The sequence below is a fragment of the Typopeltis vanoorti genome, chromosome 21 (genome assembly GCF_054136105.1).
Source record: "Typopeltis vanoorti isolate ZY-2024b chromosome 21, IOZ_Tvanoo_1.0, whole genome shotgun sequence".
Classification (NCBI taxonomy): Eukaryota; Metazoa; Arthropoda; class Arachnida; order Uropygi; family Thelyphonidae; genus Typopeltis; species Typopeltis vanoorti.
The window spans coordinates 19,474,866-19,497,125 of record NC_143569.1 but is presented as its reverse complement, the minus strand read 5'-3'; the positions used below and the strand labels follow the sequence as shown (position 1 = coordinate 19,497,125).

Below are 22,260 nucleotides of genomic sequence, written 5' to 3'. Positions count from 1 at the left end.
AAATTGTCTTTAAGGATAGAAATATAAGAACCTCATGGTGGACACAAGAAGTTAAAGAAGCAGTTCTGGAAAAGAAGAAAGCATACCAAAAGTTTCCAGCTAACAAGTTTGCAGATGCGCTAAAAGAATACAGAGAAAAATGTAAGAGAGCTAAACTATGTGCAAAAGTAGCTAAACAAAAGTCATTGGAAGACTAGTAAGAATACAGAAAATAAATATCAGGAAGATGGCAAAATGTTCTGGAGGCTATTGAAAATACTTAGAAATGGAGAAAATAGTATTGTAAAAGGAATCAAAGATGATAAAGGTGACATGAAAACAGAAGATAAAGATATCCAAGATGTCAGGAGTAATTACTCTGAAAGACTGTTTAACAGTCTTTCAGAGTAATAGAAAAAAGCTGTTAAAAAACTTGAAATAAAGAAATGAAGCTGGAATAGATGATATTTGACCAGAAATGCTTAAGTATGGAGGTATAAAAGTTTCAATAATTCAGAGGGCATAGTCAGAAGATCAAATTCCTGATGATTGGAGTAGAGCTCTCATAGTTCCCAACTATAAAAAAGGGAATAAAGCTAACTCTGAAAATTACAGAGAAATTTCTCTCCTAAGTGTTCCAGATAAGATTTATGCAAGCATACTTGAAAAGAGGTTAAGAAAGATTCTGGAAGAGAAACTTGGAGAAGAACATGCTGGGTTCAGGCCAAATAAAGGTTGTGAGGATCATATTTGCACTTTACGACAAATTGTTGAGAAATTGCAGGAATTATGACAAGGATCTGTACTTAAGTTTTGTGGACCCGGAAAAGGCACATGACAAGGTACCAGAAAAAACCTTTTCAAAACACTATAATTATATTAACTAAGACATTACACAGAGCAATACATAGTCTATATTTAAGTAGCAAATCAGCAATTAGAATTGAAGGAACCACAAGAAGATGATTCAATGTAAAATAAGGAGTAAGACAAGGATGCACATTATCTGCACTCTTCTTCATCATCTATATGAATCACATTATATAAAAGAAAGTGACATTAGACCTGATATTAGAATTGAAGATGTCAAACTTATCGCTTTGCTTTATGCAGATGATGTTGTACTCCTAAACACATCTGGTGCAAGTCTCCAGCATTCTCTAACAGCAATAGCAAATTTAGCATGAAAATCAGCAACAGAATTGGATTAGCAACAGAAAGACCAAAACTATGAAAATAGGCAGAAACATTGAACACATCAACTGCATTCTGAGAGGAGAGCAAGTAAAATATTACATATATTTAACCTATAGAACAAGTAAAATATTACAGCTATTTAGGCACAGTTTTTAGTGAAGATGACAAGTTAAATCTGGAAATAGACAACATTATAAGTAAAGCTAGTATAGTGGAGTATAAGTAAAATATATAAGTAAAGATAGTATAGCCAGTTGAATAAATTTATATGGGATAAGAAAGAAAAATTAGCCAAAACACCAAACTAGCAGTACACAAGAATTTTAAGTTATTGATCGGAGAGTTGGGTTAGAAATAAAGCACTTGATCAGAGACTCAAGACCACAGATATGAGAGTTCTGAGAAAAATTAGGTGAGTGAGCAGATGGCATGAAAGGAAGAATCACATTAAAAACAAAGTTATTAGAAAGTTATTAGAACTTGACACTGTTATCATTTATGAATGTGTAAGCAAAGCTAATCTAACCTTTTATTAGCTAAAGATTAGCTAATAAAAGGTTAGCTAAACAGGTGTTTGATGCATGCTATGATGGCAGGTCTAGGTGCACTGATTCAGTCAAAAGTGTCTTAGAAGCACAAAATGTTAGATATGATAATATTGGAGTGCTGAAAAGTAACAGACTAATTTGGAATAAAATTGTGGATAGGAGATTAATAATAATGTAAACTTAATCACATAGTGCTGTCATAGTAGCCTTAGCACCCCTTGGGGATACGTATCAAGAGATTGATGATGATGATGAATAAAAAAAGATTCTTAGCCCACTCACGGTACTGATGTACTACAGGTTTACAACTTTTCATGAATGGGAATCACGTTAAAAAAAATGATGTTTGACTAGAAATGTTCAACTATGGAGTTATAAGTTTTCCAGTGGCTATACTGCATAATTCAGAAGGAATGGTCAGAGGGTAGAATTCCAGATTATTGGATTAGCTCTGATATAGTACCATCTATAAAAACGGAAATAAAAGTGAATATGAGAATTGCAGAGAAATTTCCCTACTGTGTGTTCCTATATGGTTTATTCATGTCCACTTAAGAAAGGACAAAGAAAATTTGAGGAAGGGAAGTCTGGAGAATTACAAGCTGGAATCAGGTCAAAAGATGTTAGGATAAGTTTTCGCTTTAAGACAAATAGTTGAGAAATTGCAGGAATACAACAAGGATCTATATTTCAGTTTGTAGTGGAAAAGGCATATGACAAGATGTCCAAGAGGAAAGTTGTTCAAAATGGTAGAGTAATATGGTGTAAATGGAACATTATATCAAGCAATATATAATCTATATTTGAGTTGTATTTCTGCAGTTAGATTTGAAGAAGGTACAGGAAAGTGGTTTGATGTTAAATCAGGTGTGAGACAAGAGTGCACATTATCGCCACTATTATTCATCATCTCTATGGATGACAAGCATATTATGATGAAAAGTGGCATTAAATCTTATAACTGACTGCTGATGCATGTCATCCACATCATTCCTAGCATCCCCTGGCCTATAGCAGCAACCAATTTTATATTTTGTCCTATCGGCCTCAATCTCACACCAGATTGATTCAAAAGAACTGCCATCTGTCTGACTGACTCCTAGTCTTGTTGGCTGTAATTCATCAGCCATCATGAGCAGTATCCCATCCCACTACATCATCTTCTGTTAGCTAAGTCTCCTAATGCCTATAACTTTTGGTGTGGTTGCACTAACCAATGCCAAAAACTCCTCCCTTTTATTCCTGATGCATTAGTATATAAAAACTGCAGCATTTCTGTAGCTCCAACGGCCTGAATTGACTACCCCATTCAATACCATTGCCTGAGAGAGTAGATTCCAAATTTTTGGTTCATTCACACACTCATTCATTTCAAAGGTGCCTTCTCAAACACATTTGTGCATCCCCCCCCCATTTCTTTAGTTTCCCTGCCTCTGCATTTCCACACTCTCAGCGAACAAAGCTCTCTAGACACCTAATTCTGAATCGATCAGCACTGTACAATTCTTTCAGTCCATCAAACTCAGGTCATGGGTCCACAAACTCTAGATCATTCCTTCTGCACAACTTCATACTGATTCATTAGCTATCATAGCCTTCCTACTCAGTTTGCTCTATCATAGCATGGCAGCATTACAAAACTTCACCACCTAGATCTTCTTTTTCACTTCTTCCAATTACTCTTTCATGTCTTCCCTCACACAATACTTCACACGTCTCAGGTCATTGGTTTCAGCCAAAACAATCAATTCTTTCACCTTTATTTTCTGCAGTCTGACAGCAATACTAATATTATAAATTTTTGTACCAGGAAAACAAGATTTTTTATTGTTTTCGTGAAGTACTTTCCATATCATAGAATTGTTGTAAAAAATTATCTTCTTACACTCTTTCTTTCATTTAATTCTTACAATTTTCGTTTTGGCATTAGACCTCTTGCTTTTTTCTGGTCTCAATTCATCTATTCTCTTGCTGTTTCTGTAGCCTTTCAATTTTGCTCTTTGTCCTGTGCAATTAAACATGCAAGTGTGTTTAATTATCCAGGTCCTCTATGTTCTCCTGAACTTAAAACACCACATTTTAAGTAACATCACCAATATTTATATATTCCAGTCTTCTATCAATACTGGTGAGATTATTGCATCAGATAATGGCATTGATAGCAAGAGCCTTGACTGCAGAAGGCTCATTGGAACCATAAAGGGTTATGGTCCCAATGTATAAGGTGAATGAGGATACATTACAAATGGTCCAGAGAAGATTGACTTAGTCAATCTTCTCTGGAGTGCCATTTGCAGGACCTCATCAATAGGAAAAGAAGGAGGGATGTGATTGAGAGATATAAGTTGGTAGAGGCTGTTATCAGGTTAATGTGTAACATATTTTCACAGAATGGAGGAAGATAAGCATAAAAAAAAAAGCCATCCCTGGAAACTGTATAAGGAGGGAGTGAGCATACAAGTGAGGAGCCAGTTCTTTGCATGGAAAGATTGTGAGTGGTTGGAAATGTTGTGAGTATGGAAACACTGAATGAGTTTAAGGCATAATTTGACCTTTATTTGTGATAGTGGGAACCTCTAGAAATGAATGTTTTGATTCTATGGAGGTCTGGCGCTAAGAATAATAAAACGTTTTTTTTTTTTAATACACTGTGTAAAACAAATTGCAGTATATATTACGGTAATTTAGGAAGGGGACTTAAATTCTATTGAACATTTTATCACAAGAGGTAAATATGAAGGGAGATAATGCACTAATATTATTTCATGAAAATGGTCCTGTGTTTAAATCCATGAGAGGAAGACTCTTCGTATGGAATTAGTTTGGAAAAAAACTGGTTTCCCTCCTACTTAGTCAGAAAAAAAAAAAAAAAGATGCAATTAATGGACAAAAACTGCATGTTTTTTCTGGCTGACTTTGGAAAACTGTGAAGTGCCTCTCATAAGGAGTTTTGGGATACCATCTAAGTAACATGTAATAATAATAATAATAATAATAATAAAATATCCTTTTCTTCTACTACTTTAACAGATGCAACAGACATATCATGAAAATTCTAAAAGAATAAAATCAATCCATAAGAATATGTCTGAAAATAAACTTACTGAAAGTGTTCATTAAAATATTCCATGTCTTGACGGGCTTGACTGCTGGGTGATACCCAAAGTTCAACAGGATCAGCTGTGACTTGAAAGTTAAAATACACTCCTGTACAGAGAAAAAGACTGATGGCTAAAGATGGCAACAATACAATAAAAGGATGGTAAGTAACAAATAGTCCCCATTTGAAAAATATCTTTCTAATGAAATGCTCCATTTCAAATCCCAGCTTCCTGAAACAAAGCATTTTGCTTAAACATGAAATGCTGGTTGAATGGTCTGAATACAGAATTCTGTTACTTGCAATTCCATATATTTCACATACTGGAGAATGCATTCGATTTGTATCACTTAAAGTTGAAGAAGTTCTGGATGAAGCTTTATTTCTGCTCAAGTCTGTGTCTTCTTCAGTAGCTAGGAATAACATACCTGCAAAACAAAAGTGATATATCTTTTGAGAAAATTGTGACATTATTATTATTATTATTATTCCATCAGACCCTCTATGGAATCAAAAGACTCACTGAAGGAGGCTTACTCTCTCTCACAAAAAAAAAAAAAAAAAAAATCATTGAACCAAACCTTAAATCATTCACAGTTTCTGCACTCCCCACACTCTCAGGCAATGCATTTTACTCAACTCCTTTCAAAGCAAAAAAAAAAAATGTCCTTCATGCTCTTGCTTTCACTCTCCTTATAAAGCTTCTGGGGATGGCCTCTTGTTCTACCTGTGTCTCCTTTCACTGTACAAAAAATTCTCCACATTAAGTTGGTAATAACCCCTCACCAATTTATATATCGTGATCATCCCAATTCTTCTACTCATAAGGCTCTACAAATTGCATTTCTTCCATCTGTCTTCATATACCATATTCCAGAATCCTCAACAAATCTTCTCCAGACCCTCCTATGATAACATCATCCACTTGAAATCCAGGTGACAAGATCTGCACACAGTAGTAGTCCATATGTGACCTAGTCAAGGCCTGATACAAGGGAACTATAACCTTTTTACTCCTATACATTAAGATCCTTCTCAGCACTGACATAATCCTCTTGTGATAGCCTCAAAATTTTAGCATGGCACCTAAAATCAAGTTATCATCCACTGCCACTTCCAGATCTCTCATCTCCTCCAACTCCTTCAAAATTTTCCCATAAACTGTATGCTTTGCATCTCATTCTTGCTTACTAAATTTCAAGATCTCATGCTTTTCAACATTAAATTGATAGCCCCATTCACTTGACTACTCACACAGTCTATTCGGATCCTCTGGGAAGACCAAAAGGTGAAACTATAAAAAACTTTAAGAACTTAACTGTATGATAAAAAAGAGTTAGGAGATAAAGAGTGCAATAGTGGTAGTAAGCAGAAGGGTGAGTAAGAAATAATACTGCCAGTGAGAAAGAGAGAGAGAGAGAGAGAGAGAGAGAGGATGATTACTGAGAAAGAAGAGAATTTATTCAGTTAGAAAGTAACATACCTGCCAGAAAGTGGGAGTACATTTGGAGTGAATGCAATTAATGGAATGATGCAAGACTTGAAAATTGAGTCAGTAAATATGTTCTATAGGAATGCTAAGAAGGAAGACAGCATATTAACAGTAGGAAAGAGAAGATAACTGAAAAGAAGGCAAAACTTGCCTGTCAAAAAGTAAAGAATACATTTGGAGTGAATACAATTAATGGGAAGATGCAAGAGTTGAAAACTGAGCAGGTAAAGATGAGAAATGAGATAACTCATATGCAGCATGAAATAACAATTGGTGGATATCAATGGAAAGATGCAAAAGAGCTGAGTAAAATATAAGGAATAAACAAGCAAGAAAGACTGTTGTAGAACGGGTTGGACAGAAAAGAAACATGAGGATACATATCAGGAGATCAGTGAAGAGAGGGAAAGATAACAGTGTGGTAAGAAAGATAGTCGGCATGCTGTCTGGATATGACAGTAATTAAGATCATGAAGAGTATGTTGACAGAGCTAGGTAGGAAGAAAAAAGTGCAGTTTATGAATTTGAGGAATAAATGGAACTGCACAAAAACAGTGGATTATATCTGAATGGATATGTGGTGAGTCAACCAGAAAGGATGTTGCTGGAGTGATGACAAAACTGCACAACAGAGCTCACAAAGTAAGATGTGTAAATTATCAAGATAGTAAGATAGCTGAAAAATGAAGAAATACTTATGAAAGGACAGAGAGGGAAGAATACCAGGGATTATTGGGAGGAATAAAATGTGAGAATCAGAGAATGAGAGGATGCAGTAGTGAACATGTGTGAGAGAGTACTCAAAATAGGAATGGGATGAGCTGGGATACAAGGTGAGTAGTACTTTTGTATTTCTTAGTAGTAGTACTAAGAAAAAATAAGGGATAACTGGTGAAAAACCTATGCGTTTGGCTATAAGGACCACGAATTGGACTGGATACAGACAGAAAAATCAGTTACAATCACTGTTTACAAATAACCATATGATCAAAAGTAAGGGAGATAAAATTTTTCTTTGAATGAGTTCATTTACCTGAAAATTGTTAATATAAGTGAAACACGATTAGAAAAGAATGATATCTTGAAAGAGAGAGAGAGAGAGAGAGAAGCATAATGTTTTTCATGGGGATAGCAAGAGCAGGAAGAGAAAGAGAGGGAGATGAAGAATGAATGCTGTTCATGATAATAGAGAAACTGTACAAGGTGAAAAAACTGCACAAGGTGAAAATACAAGTAGAAAATGGTGGGAGTGGTTCTGAGGTGACATGGAGGCAGAAACAATACTATATTTAGTAGAATGTTGCTATCATCATCATCATCAAATTCCTGATATGTATCCTAAATTATAGTACCACATAAAAAGTTAATGTCATTACTAACTCCTATCCATAATTCTCCTCCAAATTAAACTGTTATCTGTCAGGACTTCAGTATAATCAAATCTTATATTTTGTCTTCTATGACTTATTACTACATCAGTCCACTTAGATATTGGTATTCCTCTGAGTCTTTACATGCCATTGTGAAAAAAAACACTTCTGATAAACTTTCCTTTCCCATTTCTATTTTAAGTGACCATTCCAGAATCCTAACAATACCAAAGTCTTTCCTAATATCCTTGTTTTTAATATGATACTACCACTAATGTCATCAGTTCATTCTCCTAATCATCTTCAGATCTCTCATGTCTGTGGCCTCCAGACTTTGACCAAATGTTTTATTTCTAACCCAGCTCTCAGATCCATAAGTTAAAATTGGTTTCAAAATGATCTTGTATGTGGCAAGCTTAGGATTTGACTGATTTCTCTCTTATTTGATATAAATTTATTCTACTGACTTCCCACCATACCAGCTTTTCTTATTCTGTTGTCTATTTCCAAATTTAAGTTGCCATCTTCACCAAACACTCTGCCTAAATAGATGAATTATTTTACTTGTTCTACAGGTTTCCATTGAGAATGCACCTGAAGTTTTCTTTGTTCCTGCTCTGTTTTCATAGTTTTGGTATTTTTATTGGTAACTTTCAAGACAAAGTTGTTATACACCTCCGAATCAAAAAATTAGATAATCAAAGAAAATATATTGAATGATTTGTAATTCTAATTTATTGCATAGAAAACAATTATTATCAAATATGAATTATCATCATCAAAATCTATGTACTTTGTAGATTACATAACCATTTAAACACAAAAAAACTGTAATATAAATTATAAGCAAACTGTTATTTGCTCAATGGGAAACAACAGGTATAATTAGTATTTTGTTGCATCCTCTTAGCTTTTATGACAGTTCGTAAATGGTTGGACATATTATTTACTGGGGGGGGGGTCACTTTTTTTTTTTTTTAATCAAAACATTCCATGTGGCCTGCAGACTAGAAACAAGTTCATTTTTGTCTTTTGGGACAACTTCTTGAAGACATGTCTACATGATTCTTCACAAATTCTCAATGGATTTTAAATCTGGTAAGTTTGACAGCCATGGAATAAAACATCGATTTGCCTTTCTTTGAGCCATCTACCAGTGGTCTTCTAAGTGTGACAAGAAACTGAATCCTGCTGAAAAAGGAAATCACCATCACATAAATCTTCCAATGCAAGTAACATAAAGTACTCAAGAATTTCTTACTACACTTTGGAATTGACTCTTTCATACACATTACACAGCCTGCATGTATCCCCCTATGGTCATACAAGCCCATACCATGGCAGAGGTTGCAAATATCACCGAATGCTTCATGCATTTATTATCAAGTGCTTCTTGCTTATGACACCAAACCCATATCCCTGACTTATTTTTTAATGGTATCAACACCAAACAGTTTTATCAAAGAGATGTTTTATTAACTGCTTATATTTCGCTGAATTTCAAATCAGCATCATCAGAGCACAACACACTTGTATATGCAACAGTGAGTGAGTGAAACAATACAATTGCAATGGACAAAAGATCTAAAGTCCTATTTTGGCACCCTCTACCGAAAAAAAAAAAAAACTTATCTGTTAGATTAAACAGATATCCTGTTATGATCATGCCATGGGATCACTAAAAAGTACCTTTTTCCAGTCCTCTTGATCCCACAACAGTCTTTGCTTGCATCATCACATTCTGTCTTTTGCTTGGAAATCATAAGCGGCTTTCTCTTAGGCACGCGTGATTTAAAACCTAATTTGTGAAGTGGTCTCAATGTTGTAGATTCACAAGTAGTTCTTTCCATCTCCTGTAAAAATAACTTACACTTTGGAAACAGTTTTTCTTCATGATATTCTTCAATCTTCTCTCATCTCTTGATGTAATTATTACCTTTCAACTGCTATTGCAGTGATTATTTTGAAAACTCCAGTTATTAGAATACTGCCTCAATACTCTACTCACACTGGCTTGAGAATTCAATTCCTTAACTATAAACTGTTGAGTGTGGCCTTCTTTGTGTAGAGACCATACGAAACTTCTCAGGTTTCGATATGTCACTTATTCGACCCATGTTTAGCAAATGATTAACTGAAATCCTTATGCAAACAATTCTGCACACAAGTTTTTGCAGCTATTGAAATATATGCTGTTTCGATGCTCTCCTCAAAAACAATCGAAAAAATTCGGAATATTCTAATATTTTGAACCATGTTAAAAATTACTCTAATTTTGTGAATATTTTCAAATAACAGTTTCCTTTTAATTTATATTACATTTTTATGTGTTTACATGGTTATATAATCTACAAAGTGTGTAGATTTAGATGATGCTAATTCATATTTGGTAATAATTATTTTTTATGGAATAAATTAGAATTCATTTATTTATTTATTTCGTATAATGACACAACAGCTGTGAACTCCTTTTATGGGGAGGCATGGCACCATCTCAATCCCTCCTTATTTTATTCAGGTTTGGGACTGGCATAGATGACAAATTAGGCCTATGCCTGTGTCTTAAGTATTTCTGATGAAGGTTCAAAAACAGATAAAGGTTCCTCATGTCACGGACAGGAATCAAACTCAGGTCTTTCCGAACAAAGCGCTTCATCAATACCAACTGAGTTATGGAGGCAATAAATTAGAATTGCAAATCATTTAATACATTTCTTTTTATTATTCTAATTTTTTTATTTGGATGAGTAGCTGCTATGCAGTTTAGTTAGAGAATTCTGGAGACTTGCACTGGATGTGTTTAGAAGTACAACATCATCTGCATAAAGCAAAGAGCTAAATTTGATATATCCAATTCTAATATCTGATTTAATGCCACTTTCTTTCATATGTGATCCATTCAGATGATGAACAAGAGTGGAAATAATGTGTATCCATGTCTTAAAACTTAAATATCAACTATGTATTGCTCTGTTATAAATATTCCACTTACCCTATATAATTATAGTGTTTTAAGAAGAAAACTTGGTCTACAAAACTTAAGTACAGATCCTTGTCCTATTCCCATGATTTCTCAACTATTTCTTGTAAAGTGAAAATCTGACTTTGACAACCTCTATATGGTCTGGAGCCAGCTTGTTCTCCTGTAAATTCTCTTTCACAATTTTTTTCAAGTATACTTCCATAAATCTTACCTGGAACACTTAGTAGATAAATCCCTCTCTAATTCTCACAAGCTTTATATATATATATATATATATATATATATATACATGAGAGCCATTAGCACTCTAATCAGCCAACCAGGCTGGCTGAGTGGTTAGCATATCCACTCTCCAGCCAAAGGGCTGCAGGTTCAAATCTAGCCATGGGCATGGATGTTTGTGATTGTCTGTGGAAATAGTAGTGGTGGTGATGATTGGCGGTAGATGGCGTTGGTGTAGTTGCAGTCAGTTGGCGGAATGAGTAGTGGAGACAGTCGTAGAGCAGGTGCCCTCCCTCAATGAGTCTTTGGACTCCCTGGAGGTGCCAAATAATAATAATCATCATCATCATCATCAGGAATTCAATCTTCTGACCAGGCCTTCTGAATTATGCAGTGTAGTCCCTGCTACAGTGCATATGCAAACTTTTATGCTCCATACTTAAGCATTTCTGGTTGAATATTATCTACTCTAGCTGCATTTCCATATTTCAAGTTTTTGATAGCTTTTTTCTACCAAAAGTATTCATATATACACCTGTTTGCATTCCTCTTGAAAATTTTGTAATATGATTCTGCCACTGCTTCTTTCGTTTAACAGTCTTTCAGAGTAATTACTTCAAACATCTAAGATATTCTTATCTTCTGTTTTCATGCCAGCTTATCTTTGTTTCCTTTCACTGTGCTCTTTTCTCCATTTCTAAGCTTTTTCAATAGTCTCTAAACATTTTTTTTCGCCTTCCTGATATTTATTTTCTATATTCTTATCAGTCTTCCAATGACTTTTGTTTAGCTACTTTTACACATAGTTTAGCTCTCTTACATTTTTATCTTTGTATTCTTTTAGTACATCTACCAACTTGTTTGTTGGAAACTTTGAGTATGCTTTCTTCTTTAACATCACGTGTCCACCATGGGGTTCTTATTTTTCTTTCTTTGCAGAAAACTTCACCATATACCTCCCTAGCTGAATCAATCAATGTTTTTGTCAGAGTTTGCCAGAGACTCAGAGGCTTGATTCTTGTTTTCAAACTGTTTAATTTTTTTCTTCAATAATGTTTGTATAGTTGAGTCTATAGTATATTTGTAAAAGCTGCTCAACTTTAATGCTTCTTAAAACACTCTTACATATTGTTCTTTTCAATATGATATTCATTTTTATCCTACTTAGAACTAAGTGATGGTTACTTCCAATTTCAAATTCTCTTATACATTCTTTTATCCTAAACCAGTGTGAAGATATCACTATCAACGATGACATGTTAAATGAGGTTTTTCTTATTTATTGCATCTTCTCTCCATGTAAACTTGTGCACATTAATTATGATATGGCTGTAATGGTTAATCATTACAGACATATCTTTCTGACTAAAATTTAAAAAAAAAAACATATATCTATAAAAAGAGATATGTAAATAAAAGAAAAGTATATTTTATTACAAAAACATATATAACGACTTCTAATTAGCAGTTCCTATTTAGTTTATAAATTATAAAAATCACAAAATACATCTTTGAATTGCAAATATAACTTTTATTACAGAAACCTGAGAGAGAGAGAGAGGTGACAGTAAATGGGAAGAGAGAGAGGAACAGGAATAATGGGGGAGAGGAGAAAGAGAGAGAAACAGGAAAGATAGGAGAGAAAGAAAAAAAATGAAATGATGGGAGAGATGCACACAGAAAAGATAAGGAGAAAAGAGAGAGAGCAATACCTATTTTTCTTCTTATATTCCAGCATCTGTTGAAATAAATAGTGATGAAGAGTAAAATTGTAGAGAATAATATTACTGAAACAAATAATGTCCCATTCATATCTAAAATTATCCATGGTTCTTTTAAAGGCTCAATCACTGGAAAAGCAGACATATTCAAAGTGCATGATTCTTGACAGTCAAAACAACTACATGCACTTGTATTGGCATCAGGAGCTTCTGAACATCTGAAACAAATTATCTAAAATATACATTCCAAAATTGGTATCCAGATATCTTTATGAAAATTTGATTTCTAGTCAGTTCTTATTAACCAAACTAATTTAGATGCTTATATCATATAATATTATTACGTGATATAGGCACAGTCCTTATAACACAATATACAAAAAATTGTTCTTCATCTATGTTAGACTCAAGCACATATTATTATTATTATTATTATAACGATGTCTCCATGGAGCCAAAAGACTGATCACGGGAGACCCCACATTGACACACTAACAATTATTTATACAATACCTATCATACTTCTCCTTAAATTCATTCACAGACAAAGCATTCACAACCACCTCTGGCAACACATTCCACCCCTTCACAACCCTCCAAGTAAAAAATCTAGTCCTAACACCCTTGTTAACCACACTTACATAATCTCCAGGGATGGCCCCTCATTCTCTCCCTTCCTGCACTGGTCTTAAAAATGTCATCAGTATCAATCCTGTAAAATCCCTTTAATAATTTATATGCTTCTATCATATCACCTCTCCATGTCTATCAGCTAGTTTTTGGAGCCCACAGATCTCAATCTATCCTCGTAGGGAACATCCCACAGACCTGAAACAATCTTTGTAACTCACCTCTGAATCCTCTCCATTTCTTCATCACCAAGAAATCCAGGTGACCAGATCTGTGCACAATAGTCCAAATGCGGTCCTATTAATGTCTTATAAAGTAGAACAATAACTTCCTTATCCCTGCTCGTTAGTGTGTTCTTCAACAACCATGTAATTTAATGTGATGTTTTGGCAATCTTTGCAATATGCCCTTTAAACTTAAATTTAAAGGGCATATTGTCCACAATAACTCCCCAAGTCCCTTGCCTCGTCAACTTCTTGCAGTTCAGTTCCGTTAATATAGTAAACAGCATGTGATCTCATCCTCCCGAAGTGCATCACCTTACACTTAGCCACATTAAACTGACAGTTTAATGTGGCTAAGTCCATACCGACAGCCTATTTAAGTCATCCTGAAAGATATCTACATCATCTGAATTGACTATTGCTCTTCCTAATTTTGCATCATCAGCAAACAAGTGGATATTTCCTTTCAAAGTATTCCCAATATCATTGATATACAAATTAAACAATAGAGGACCAAGCATTGAGCCTTGAGGTACACCACTAGTCACTTGCCTTCTCCTGGACTCAGTTCCTCCGTAAACCACTCTTTGGTATCTATCCACCAGCTATCCTCTAATCCAAATCACCAGCCTTCAGATCCATACCCATTTGCTCTAATTTATGCAACAGAGTTCCGTGTGGAATCTTGTCAAATGCCTTGTAAACATAAGATATATGAACAAAGATGTTAAATTATAATCACATACTTCCTTAGGACGTAGATGAATTTTGATCCACACCAGAGTCTCATCAGTAGGAGCCAGCCCCAGAAAGTTAAGCTCTACACATTTACCCATAGGTGGAACTGTGAAGAGTGTAATGTATGGAGAATCTATGATTCATGGTATGCAGAGCTGTATTAGAGAAATTCCTGTCTGGGAAAATGATAAAAAGTGGAATTTTGATGATGATAAGGTATCAGCATTTCAATCAGATGACAGTGAGGAAATTCAAACCAGAGAGCAAAATATTTGTGAGCAGTGGTAGAGACTGTTGTAGAAGACTGTGTGTGTGTGTGTGCATGTGCGCACACATGCATGCGTGTTTGTGAGAATATCGGTTATAATAATGAGGTGATATTAATAAGGATTAATAAATGACAAGGTAGTGAGAAAGTACAGGAAAACAGGTTTGGAATATGTAGATATCTGAAGTACATATGATTGGAGAAGAGAAATGTGCAAGGGACAGGTTTGCATTTCAAGTTACAAATGCAGTCATTTAAAGAAATGGCTGTTCAGTGAGATAAATACAATAAAATCAGTGAAGCTAGATAAAACAGAGGGTGGGTGGGTGGGTGGGTGTTAGTGTTACTCCTTGTTGCAAATGTTGCACACTAAAAGTGGAAAACGAAGAAAGAAATGACACCAGTCTTTGAGAGTGTATGGGTTCAAGCAGAGGAAGATAAGACAATAACTAGGAGTGTTGTTACAAGCCAGAAAATGTAATGGAAACTGAACAATATGAACAATTTAATACTGATTCTGTGAAGAATTTGCAAACTTTTTTCCTATTCATGAAATGCCCAGATAAAAATTAACCAATTCTTCAGAGGACTCAGTATATGTACTGAGTACATGTACTCAGCAGATGGTGTCCAACAACAGACATACATCAACGGCTTGGAGGGCTTCTATACGAAAGTCTGGCTCTGCATTGGATTTCTTGCAATGGATGCATTGTGTAAACTGCTACATGTATGCACCGAAGAATGTGAAGGATCTGTGGACTGTTTGGCCAAATGAGAAGAATGAAAACGTTTACATACGTGAGAAGTGTTGGGATAGGCTGGAGCGATTAGGAATGGAAGCAGACGTTGTGACTGTAGCGGAAGAACTTCGGCAAGAGTTCCTGAAAATGAAATGCGACCTTCATCTTCTGCAAGAGGAATTGGAAGTGCTCAGTAAGGAGGTTCTGGAAATTAAACCTGAGTTAAATGTGTTAAATAGAGAAATTAGGACTATGGAGATTACTTTAGCAGAAGTAACTAGAACTGGATTAAGTAGGAGAGCCTTTGGTGATTGATGAAGTAATAAATAGTATGAGAGTGATTGGGAGTCAACAGAATGAAAGTACAAGTGGTCTAGAAGAAGCGAGATGTCGTGAGAGTGAGGGAGTAAGTAAAAGAGCATTGAGTAATGAAACTGGGAGAGTCATGCTGAATAGCATAGAAAATGAAGCCGTGAGTGATGCTTGTTTGGACTTGAATGAAGTTACAAGTGGTAACTTCATTCAAGGGTATGGAGAGTGGTATGCCTGAGGGGTGCTTGGCTGGTGGAACAATAGAGAGAGCGGCTTTAGCAATAAAGAGAGGGCATGATGCAGAAAAGATGATAGTGTCGTGACGACTCCTTTCTGTCGTGTTCTAAATCTATCTAGTTTCAAGTCACTTTTATGAATAATACAACTAATTACGAAATGATCACCGATCCAAAAGTAGGGAAATTTATATTTATACTGCGCCACCTTATTCTTAGATTAGTCTATATAAATAGTAGGATTAGTTCTAAATTAAGTTAGCAGTCATCTCATTAGGCCAAATCATCTATTATCATTTTTACTTGGGGTTCCCGCAAGATTCGAATGTTTATGAACGGTGCAATAATAAGGAATTCAGGCAAACACAATATTTAGATCAACAAAATAAAACATTTAATATATGATATGGTTAACAAATACAAGAACTCTATTTTAAAATGGAACTATATAATTAACTTAACACATCTTCTTAGGTCACTGATGCTAATTCAATGTTCTAACTTTCATATACTATTCACAGTCTCAAAAACACAAATCTTCTTATCTCAAGTTAATATAACAATTTCACATTTTATTCAGTCTTCACAAAATCTATCAGCTCAATGTTTATATTCACAGCAGGCAATAAACTACGTAAGCTATATTCCAAGCAAATATATTCCCGGACCTTTAGCATCGGAGATATATTACAGTTAATGCTAGAATAGAGAAACTTATACAGCTACTCTTACCAGATAAATTCTTCAATACATCAAATTATTGAGAGAGCACTTATGAATTAACTTAATTAACATTAGCGGAACACACATAACAAATATTCTCCATAGTTTAAACTGTATTACTGTAAGTCGCACTTCACTATTCCAAACAACAGTAAATAGGTACTAATATCTTTTCTTGTCCACTTTTCTCCAAGTAATTAATATAACTTTTTCCTAGGGCAATATAGAATTTAATCGTAATCCAGATTAACTAGAACTAATCAGAATTTTCGCATTGACTGTCCAGTTTCCTTTTATCTGATTACGGTATCAACCTTTCTTCATAGCAACAGCAGATTTCGCTTATAACATTAAACCTTATGTTTCACTACTTATAGGTTCACTTCCGAACACTATACTCATAAATTTCTGCCCTGAGGATTATATAATCTTGGTTCCGCAAAACTCTCTCCTCACTCCTTAATTATAATTCTTCCCTTCCTTTCTATCTTATCTATGACCTTCCCTCTTCTCTCTCTATATCATATCCTCTATATATGACCTTCACTCCCACCTTACGTTCGAACGCCACGCTCTACTCCACTCGTGGTTGTTTACGCGTGCGTCTCCATGACAACAGACTGCACGTAAACATTTCGCTAATGTAATGTATGGTCTATTATTATTCATGAGTGATTACATAACATTAAATATTTCACAAATAAGAACAACAGAATATTTAAGCTACTTCTTTAACTTTTTGATTACATATACAGTTAAATATAAATTAACACTTTACGTTACACCATATATATTTAGTTATACAAGATTCTATACATTTTATTATTTTATAAGTTAATAATAGGTCAGGTTTTAAATAAATATTTAATTAGCAATTCTTAATTAAGGAATAATAAATAATTTTATATGAGCCATGATTAATATTTAATAAGCAATGTTAAATGTGAATGAAAAATAATAAATTACATAACATAGCTTCATTCACAATTTAACAATAGTTATGGTAGGTACAAATGACCTGAGTGGTAGTATAAATTGGGTAGCAAAAGATTTAAGACCATTGCTAGATATTGTGAAGAAGAAAAGTGTCAATGGGAGGATAGTGTATGTGTGCTGCCTCGTTTTGACTCATTCTGACAATGAGTTAAGTAGAAGAGTGATGATAATAAATGATATGATTGCAAGAATGTGCAAAAAAAGAGGTCTGGAATTTGTTGACATCTAGAGTGTGTTTGAAGGCAAAAGACAGCTATATGAAACAGATAGGTTGCATCTGAACATGGAAGATCATAAGCGATTGAAGAAGTTACTGTTTTCTGAACAAGTTGAAGTAATTGGGCAGGGAAACTAAAATTGAAAAGGCTGAGTGTAAGAGGGAGAAACTTAAGCAATGATTGTATATTTGTTGATTCTTATGCACAGAATAAATTGCAGAATAGAATGGATAAAAATCGGCACGGGACTACTGAAATTAGTGGCATGTACATCATTTCTAAAGCTGGCACAAGAACTAAAGGGAATCTGCAATTTTTGTATACTAATGCAAGAAGCATTCGAAATAAGAGGGAAGAATTTTTGGCATTAGTCAGTGCAATCTCACCAAAAGTTGTAAGCATTAGTGAAACTTGGCTGTCAACAGAAGATGTGGTCACTGAAATTGAATGTGATGGGTACAATATTTTCAGGGAGGACAGAGAAGACAGAATTAGGGGAGAAGTACTGTTGATGATAGCTGATGAGTTGCAGGCAAAGAAAATAGTATATCATCAACAGTACTTCTCCCCCCCCGGTTCTATTTAAGGCAGTCTGGTGTGAAATAGTGACCAATGCAACCAAATATACAGTTGGTGTCTACTATAGGCCAAGGGGTACAGGGAGTGGTATTGAATTCATGCATCAGCAAAATTAGTGCAATGAGTGCAGGGTTAGTGATTATCATGGGGGATTTTTATTATGGTTTTATTATTATGGAAGGAGGAAATATCACATGGCAAAAAGGAAATGGAATTCATACATCTTCTATGAGATAATTACTTGAAACAGCACATAACTGAAGGGACACATGGTGTGAGAGTGTTGGACCTGGTCATTGGTTCAGAGCAATCATGTGGTATTGACTTGAGAGATTGCAAAATTTGTGGATTTCTCTCTTAAGAAGGGGGTATATATGGAAATACAGGTTAGGCAATTATAACAAGCTTCGGAGTAAGCTTACGGCTGTCCCATGGCAGAACATATTGCAGGAGAAAGATGTCAGCAGTGTATGGGATAAAATCAGCAGGTATCTGAGGAAGGCAATATCAGTTTGTGTCCCCATGGTCAGGAAGACAAACAAGGTAGGTGTTAGATGGATGAATAGTAGTATCAAGCTTGATCTGCAAAAAAAAAGAAAATGTTATGGAGAATTTACAAGGAGAAAGGTGATCAATACACCCATGAACAGTACAAGGCTCACGATAGGAAGGTCACCAGCATTGGGATTCAGCCACTAGAAGGATTCGTACTCGTATATGTGTGTTGAAAGCTCCTGATGAGATAAATGTTATTTTAAGTTATCGTTGATAAAATTACTTGAATATTACATAGTTTTGTTTGCCTTATGTATCTTAATGCGTCTGTTTGTGTGTTTTTGGTGTTTCATTTTATAATTTGATAAAATACGTTAGAAGTAAGTATGGCTCCCGTACGAAGGAAAATGGTGGTTCACCATCTTTATTCAAAAACAGTAATATAAAGGAGATGATTCAGTGTACTATCTGCGAGATGTACGCTTTGCGGAGTGCAGTCGGAGTGTGGTTAGATGATAATAAAGGGGTGAATGGGTGTAGAAAATGTAGGGAGAATGAGGAATTAAAGTGTATTACGGGTCGTAAGTGAGATATTTTTGTCAAACTTCAGAATGAAGAAAATAGTGATATGATAAGAAATGGCGAGGTTGTACCAGAGAGCTGTCAGGGTGTGAATGATAGTATTAATTCAGAGCATATTAATGGTTTTACAGAGAATAAAAAAGATGAGATAGAGATAGATGCAAAGAGTGAGATCACGTTGTTGAGTGGTGCGATACAAAGGGCAAAACAGCAGCTACAGCATATGAGCAAAAGTCGACTGAATGAACCAGCCAATAATAAAAAGTATGATAGGAAAAATAATCATATGAGCGTAAACATGAACAAAATGAAGGAGAGAGTGCTGTATGGAGACTCGTTAGTACGAGGTGTGTTAGCAGAGGATTTGACAAAATCGTACCAACCTGGTGCGAGCATCAAGGATGTAACTGAGTCTATTAGAGAGCAAAAGGAAAGGGTGAATGAAATGATTGTTGTGGCAGGTATGAATGATTTGAAAGCAAATAAAATAGAAATGAAAGAGGACTTGAATGAATTGTTTGAGGTAGCAAAAGAAAAGAGTGAGAGAGTTATGATAATCAGTCTTTTACCACGGTATGACAGTGAAGTGTTTAAAAGGAGGGCTATAATTGCAAATGACTTTATGCGTGAGTTATGTATGACGAGTGGTGTGGAATTTGTGGACGTGTGGAGTGAGTTCGATGGGCGAAAGGATCTATATAAGATGGATGGCTTGCATTTGAATGGATATGGTGTAAGGAAACTTGAAAAAGTGTTGCTAAATGTAGTGGATGCAAAATCAGGGAAACCAGATTGATTAAGGGAGGGAGAAGGAGACATACAGTCCTTAGGAAGGCAGTTGAATGTATGAATGAGTATAATATGCCCGAGCAAATAAGGACAACAAATCACAATGGGATAGTTAATACGAGGCATCAAGGTAGGGTTGGGGCTAATGGGGGATCTTAAATTCATGTACGCTATTGCTAGGAGTATTAGGAATAAGAAGGAAGAGTTTTTGGCCATGGTTGGCATTTCCAGACCACAGGTTATTGGTATTAGTGAATTATGGCTAACTGTAGATGATATAGCTAGTGGGAACGAATGTGATGGCTATGGTGTGTTTAGGAATGACAGGAAGAATAAAATGGGGGGAGGAGTGTTATTGATGATAGCTGATGAGCTGCAGCCAAGGAGAATAGAAGTTGAATTGTAGAATAGAGAAAAGAGCACATTTGAGGCCATTTGGTGTGAAATTGTGGCTAGCAGAACAAAATATACAATTGGGTGCTGCTATAGACCAGGTGATGGAACAGATGGTGGTGACAGTATGCACAAGCAAATAGAAGAAATGAGTGGAAGGAGGTTAATTATTATGGGAGATTTCAACTATGGTAACATTGATTGGAGTGAGGAGAGGACACAATTGAGGAAGGAATTGGATTTTATGCGGTTATTAAGGGATAACTATCTGCGACATGTAATGGAAAATACTAGGGGTCAGAGAGGGCTTGACCTAGTAATTACAACTATGATTGGAGTGAGGAGAGAACACACGGGAAGAAGAAATCAGATTTTATGCGGTTATTAAGGGATAACTATCTGCAACAGCATGTAATGGAAAATACTAGGGGTTAGAGAGTGCTTGAATTAGTAATTACATCTGAGGATTTGACTGTAACAAATATGACCACATTGCCACCAATTGGTGAGAGTGATCATAGGGTCTGACTTGGGAAGTGGCTAAAGGTGTGGAATTTACAATTAAGACAGGGAACATGTGGAATTATCGGGCTGGAAAGTGAGATAAGCTTAGGAGTTTGATTGGTTCAGTGCCATAGCATGTACAACTGCAAGGACTAGAAGTTGTTTTGCATGGGAGGCAGTGTTTGCATGAAGCAATGGCTGATTGTATACCTACAGTCCGAATAATAAATCAAGTAGGGGTTAAATGGATGAATAACACCATTAAGCTTCAGCTGCAAAAAAAGAAACAAGTATGGAGAGAATTTAAGGCGAAAGGTGACTGGCAGGCACATGAACGGTATAAAGCGCAGGCCTGAAGGGTAATGAGTGTGGTGTAAGAAAAGCAAAAAAGGATTACGAAAGAACGTTTGGCCATGCAGGTTAAAGATAATCCTAAACAGTTTTTTCGACATGTTGCAAGTAAAAGAAAAAATGTATATGACAGAATGATTTTAAAGAATGCTGATGGTAGGGAGGTAACTGAATCAGTTGATATAGTTGAGTTACTGAGTGAGCACTTTGCAAGAATATATCATCCAGATGGTGACGTTGCAGAAATGAATGAACCAATAGATTATACGGGAATTGTGGTGAATGAAGTGGAGGTGAGTAGTCTATTGCATAACCTCAATGTCAATACATCTGTGGGATTGGATGGCATACCGGCTTGTGTTGTACGAGAAGCGGCTAAAGAATTGTCAGTAGCCTTGACCATTTTGTTTAATTTGAGTCTCGGGTCTGGGTTAGTCACGAGGGAGGGGAAAGAGGGGGAAAATAGTTCCGCTGCATAAAGGTAGTTCCAAGACTGCTGTTGTAAATTACCGACCGATTAGCATATCAGGAATCATTGTCAAGGTCTTAGAGAAATTAGTCAAGGAAAGAATACAAGATAGGATAGATGAAAATGGGATATTGTATGGGGGGGACAACATGGTTTTGTGAAGGGTAGATTATGCCTCAGTAACTTGCTCACGTTTTATTACACAGTGACAGCTGAACTGGATAAGGATAATGGGTTTACAGTGATTCTACTGGGCCTTGCCAAGGCCTTTGACAGGATACCACATGGAACCCTACTCAGAAAACTGGAGCAGATGGGGATGGATATAGGGTTGGTGAGATGGATAGGAGGGTGGTTGATGGAGAGATACAAGAGAGTAATTTATTCAGGAGTGGAGT

General features: G+C 35.5%; 1 protein-coding gene across 1 annotated transcript in view; it reads right to left on the bottom strand.

Annotated features, from left to right (window-relative positions):
• LOC150094662 (NPC intracellular cholesterol transporter 1-like) overlaps positions 1 to 22,260 on the bottom strand; it is a 559,930-nt gene that overhangs the window by 460,036 nt on the left and 77,634 nt on the right. The window contains exons 5-6 of the mRNA XM_090411614.1: positions 12,604 to 12,830; positions 4,829 to 5,252 (exon numbers count right to left, since the gene is read on the bottom strand). Coding sequence (XP_090267740.1) covers positions 4,829 to 5,252; positions 12,604 to 12,830 — 651 coding nt within the window. The remainder of the gene's footprint in view (positions 1 to 4,828; positions 5,253 to 12,603; positions 12,831 to 22,260) is intronic.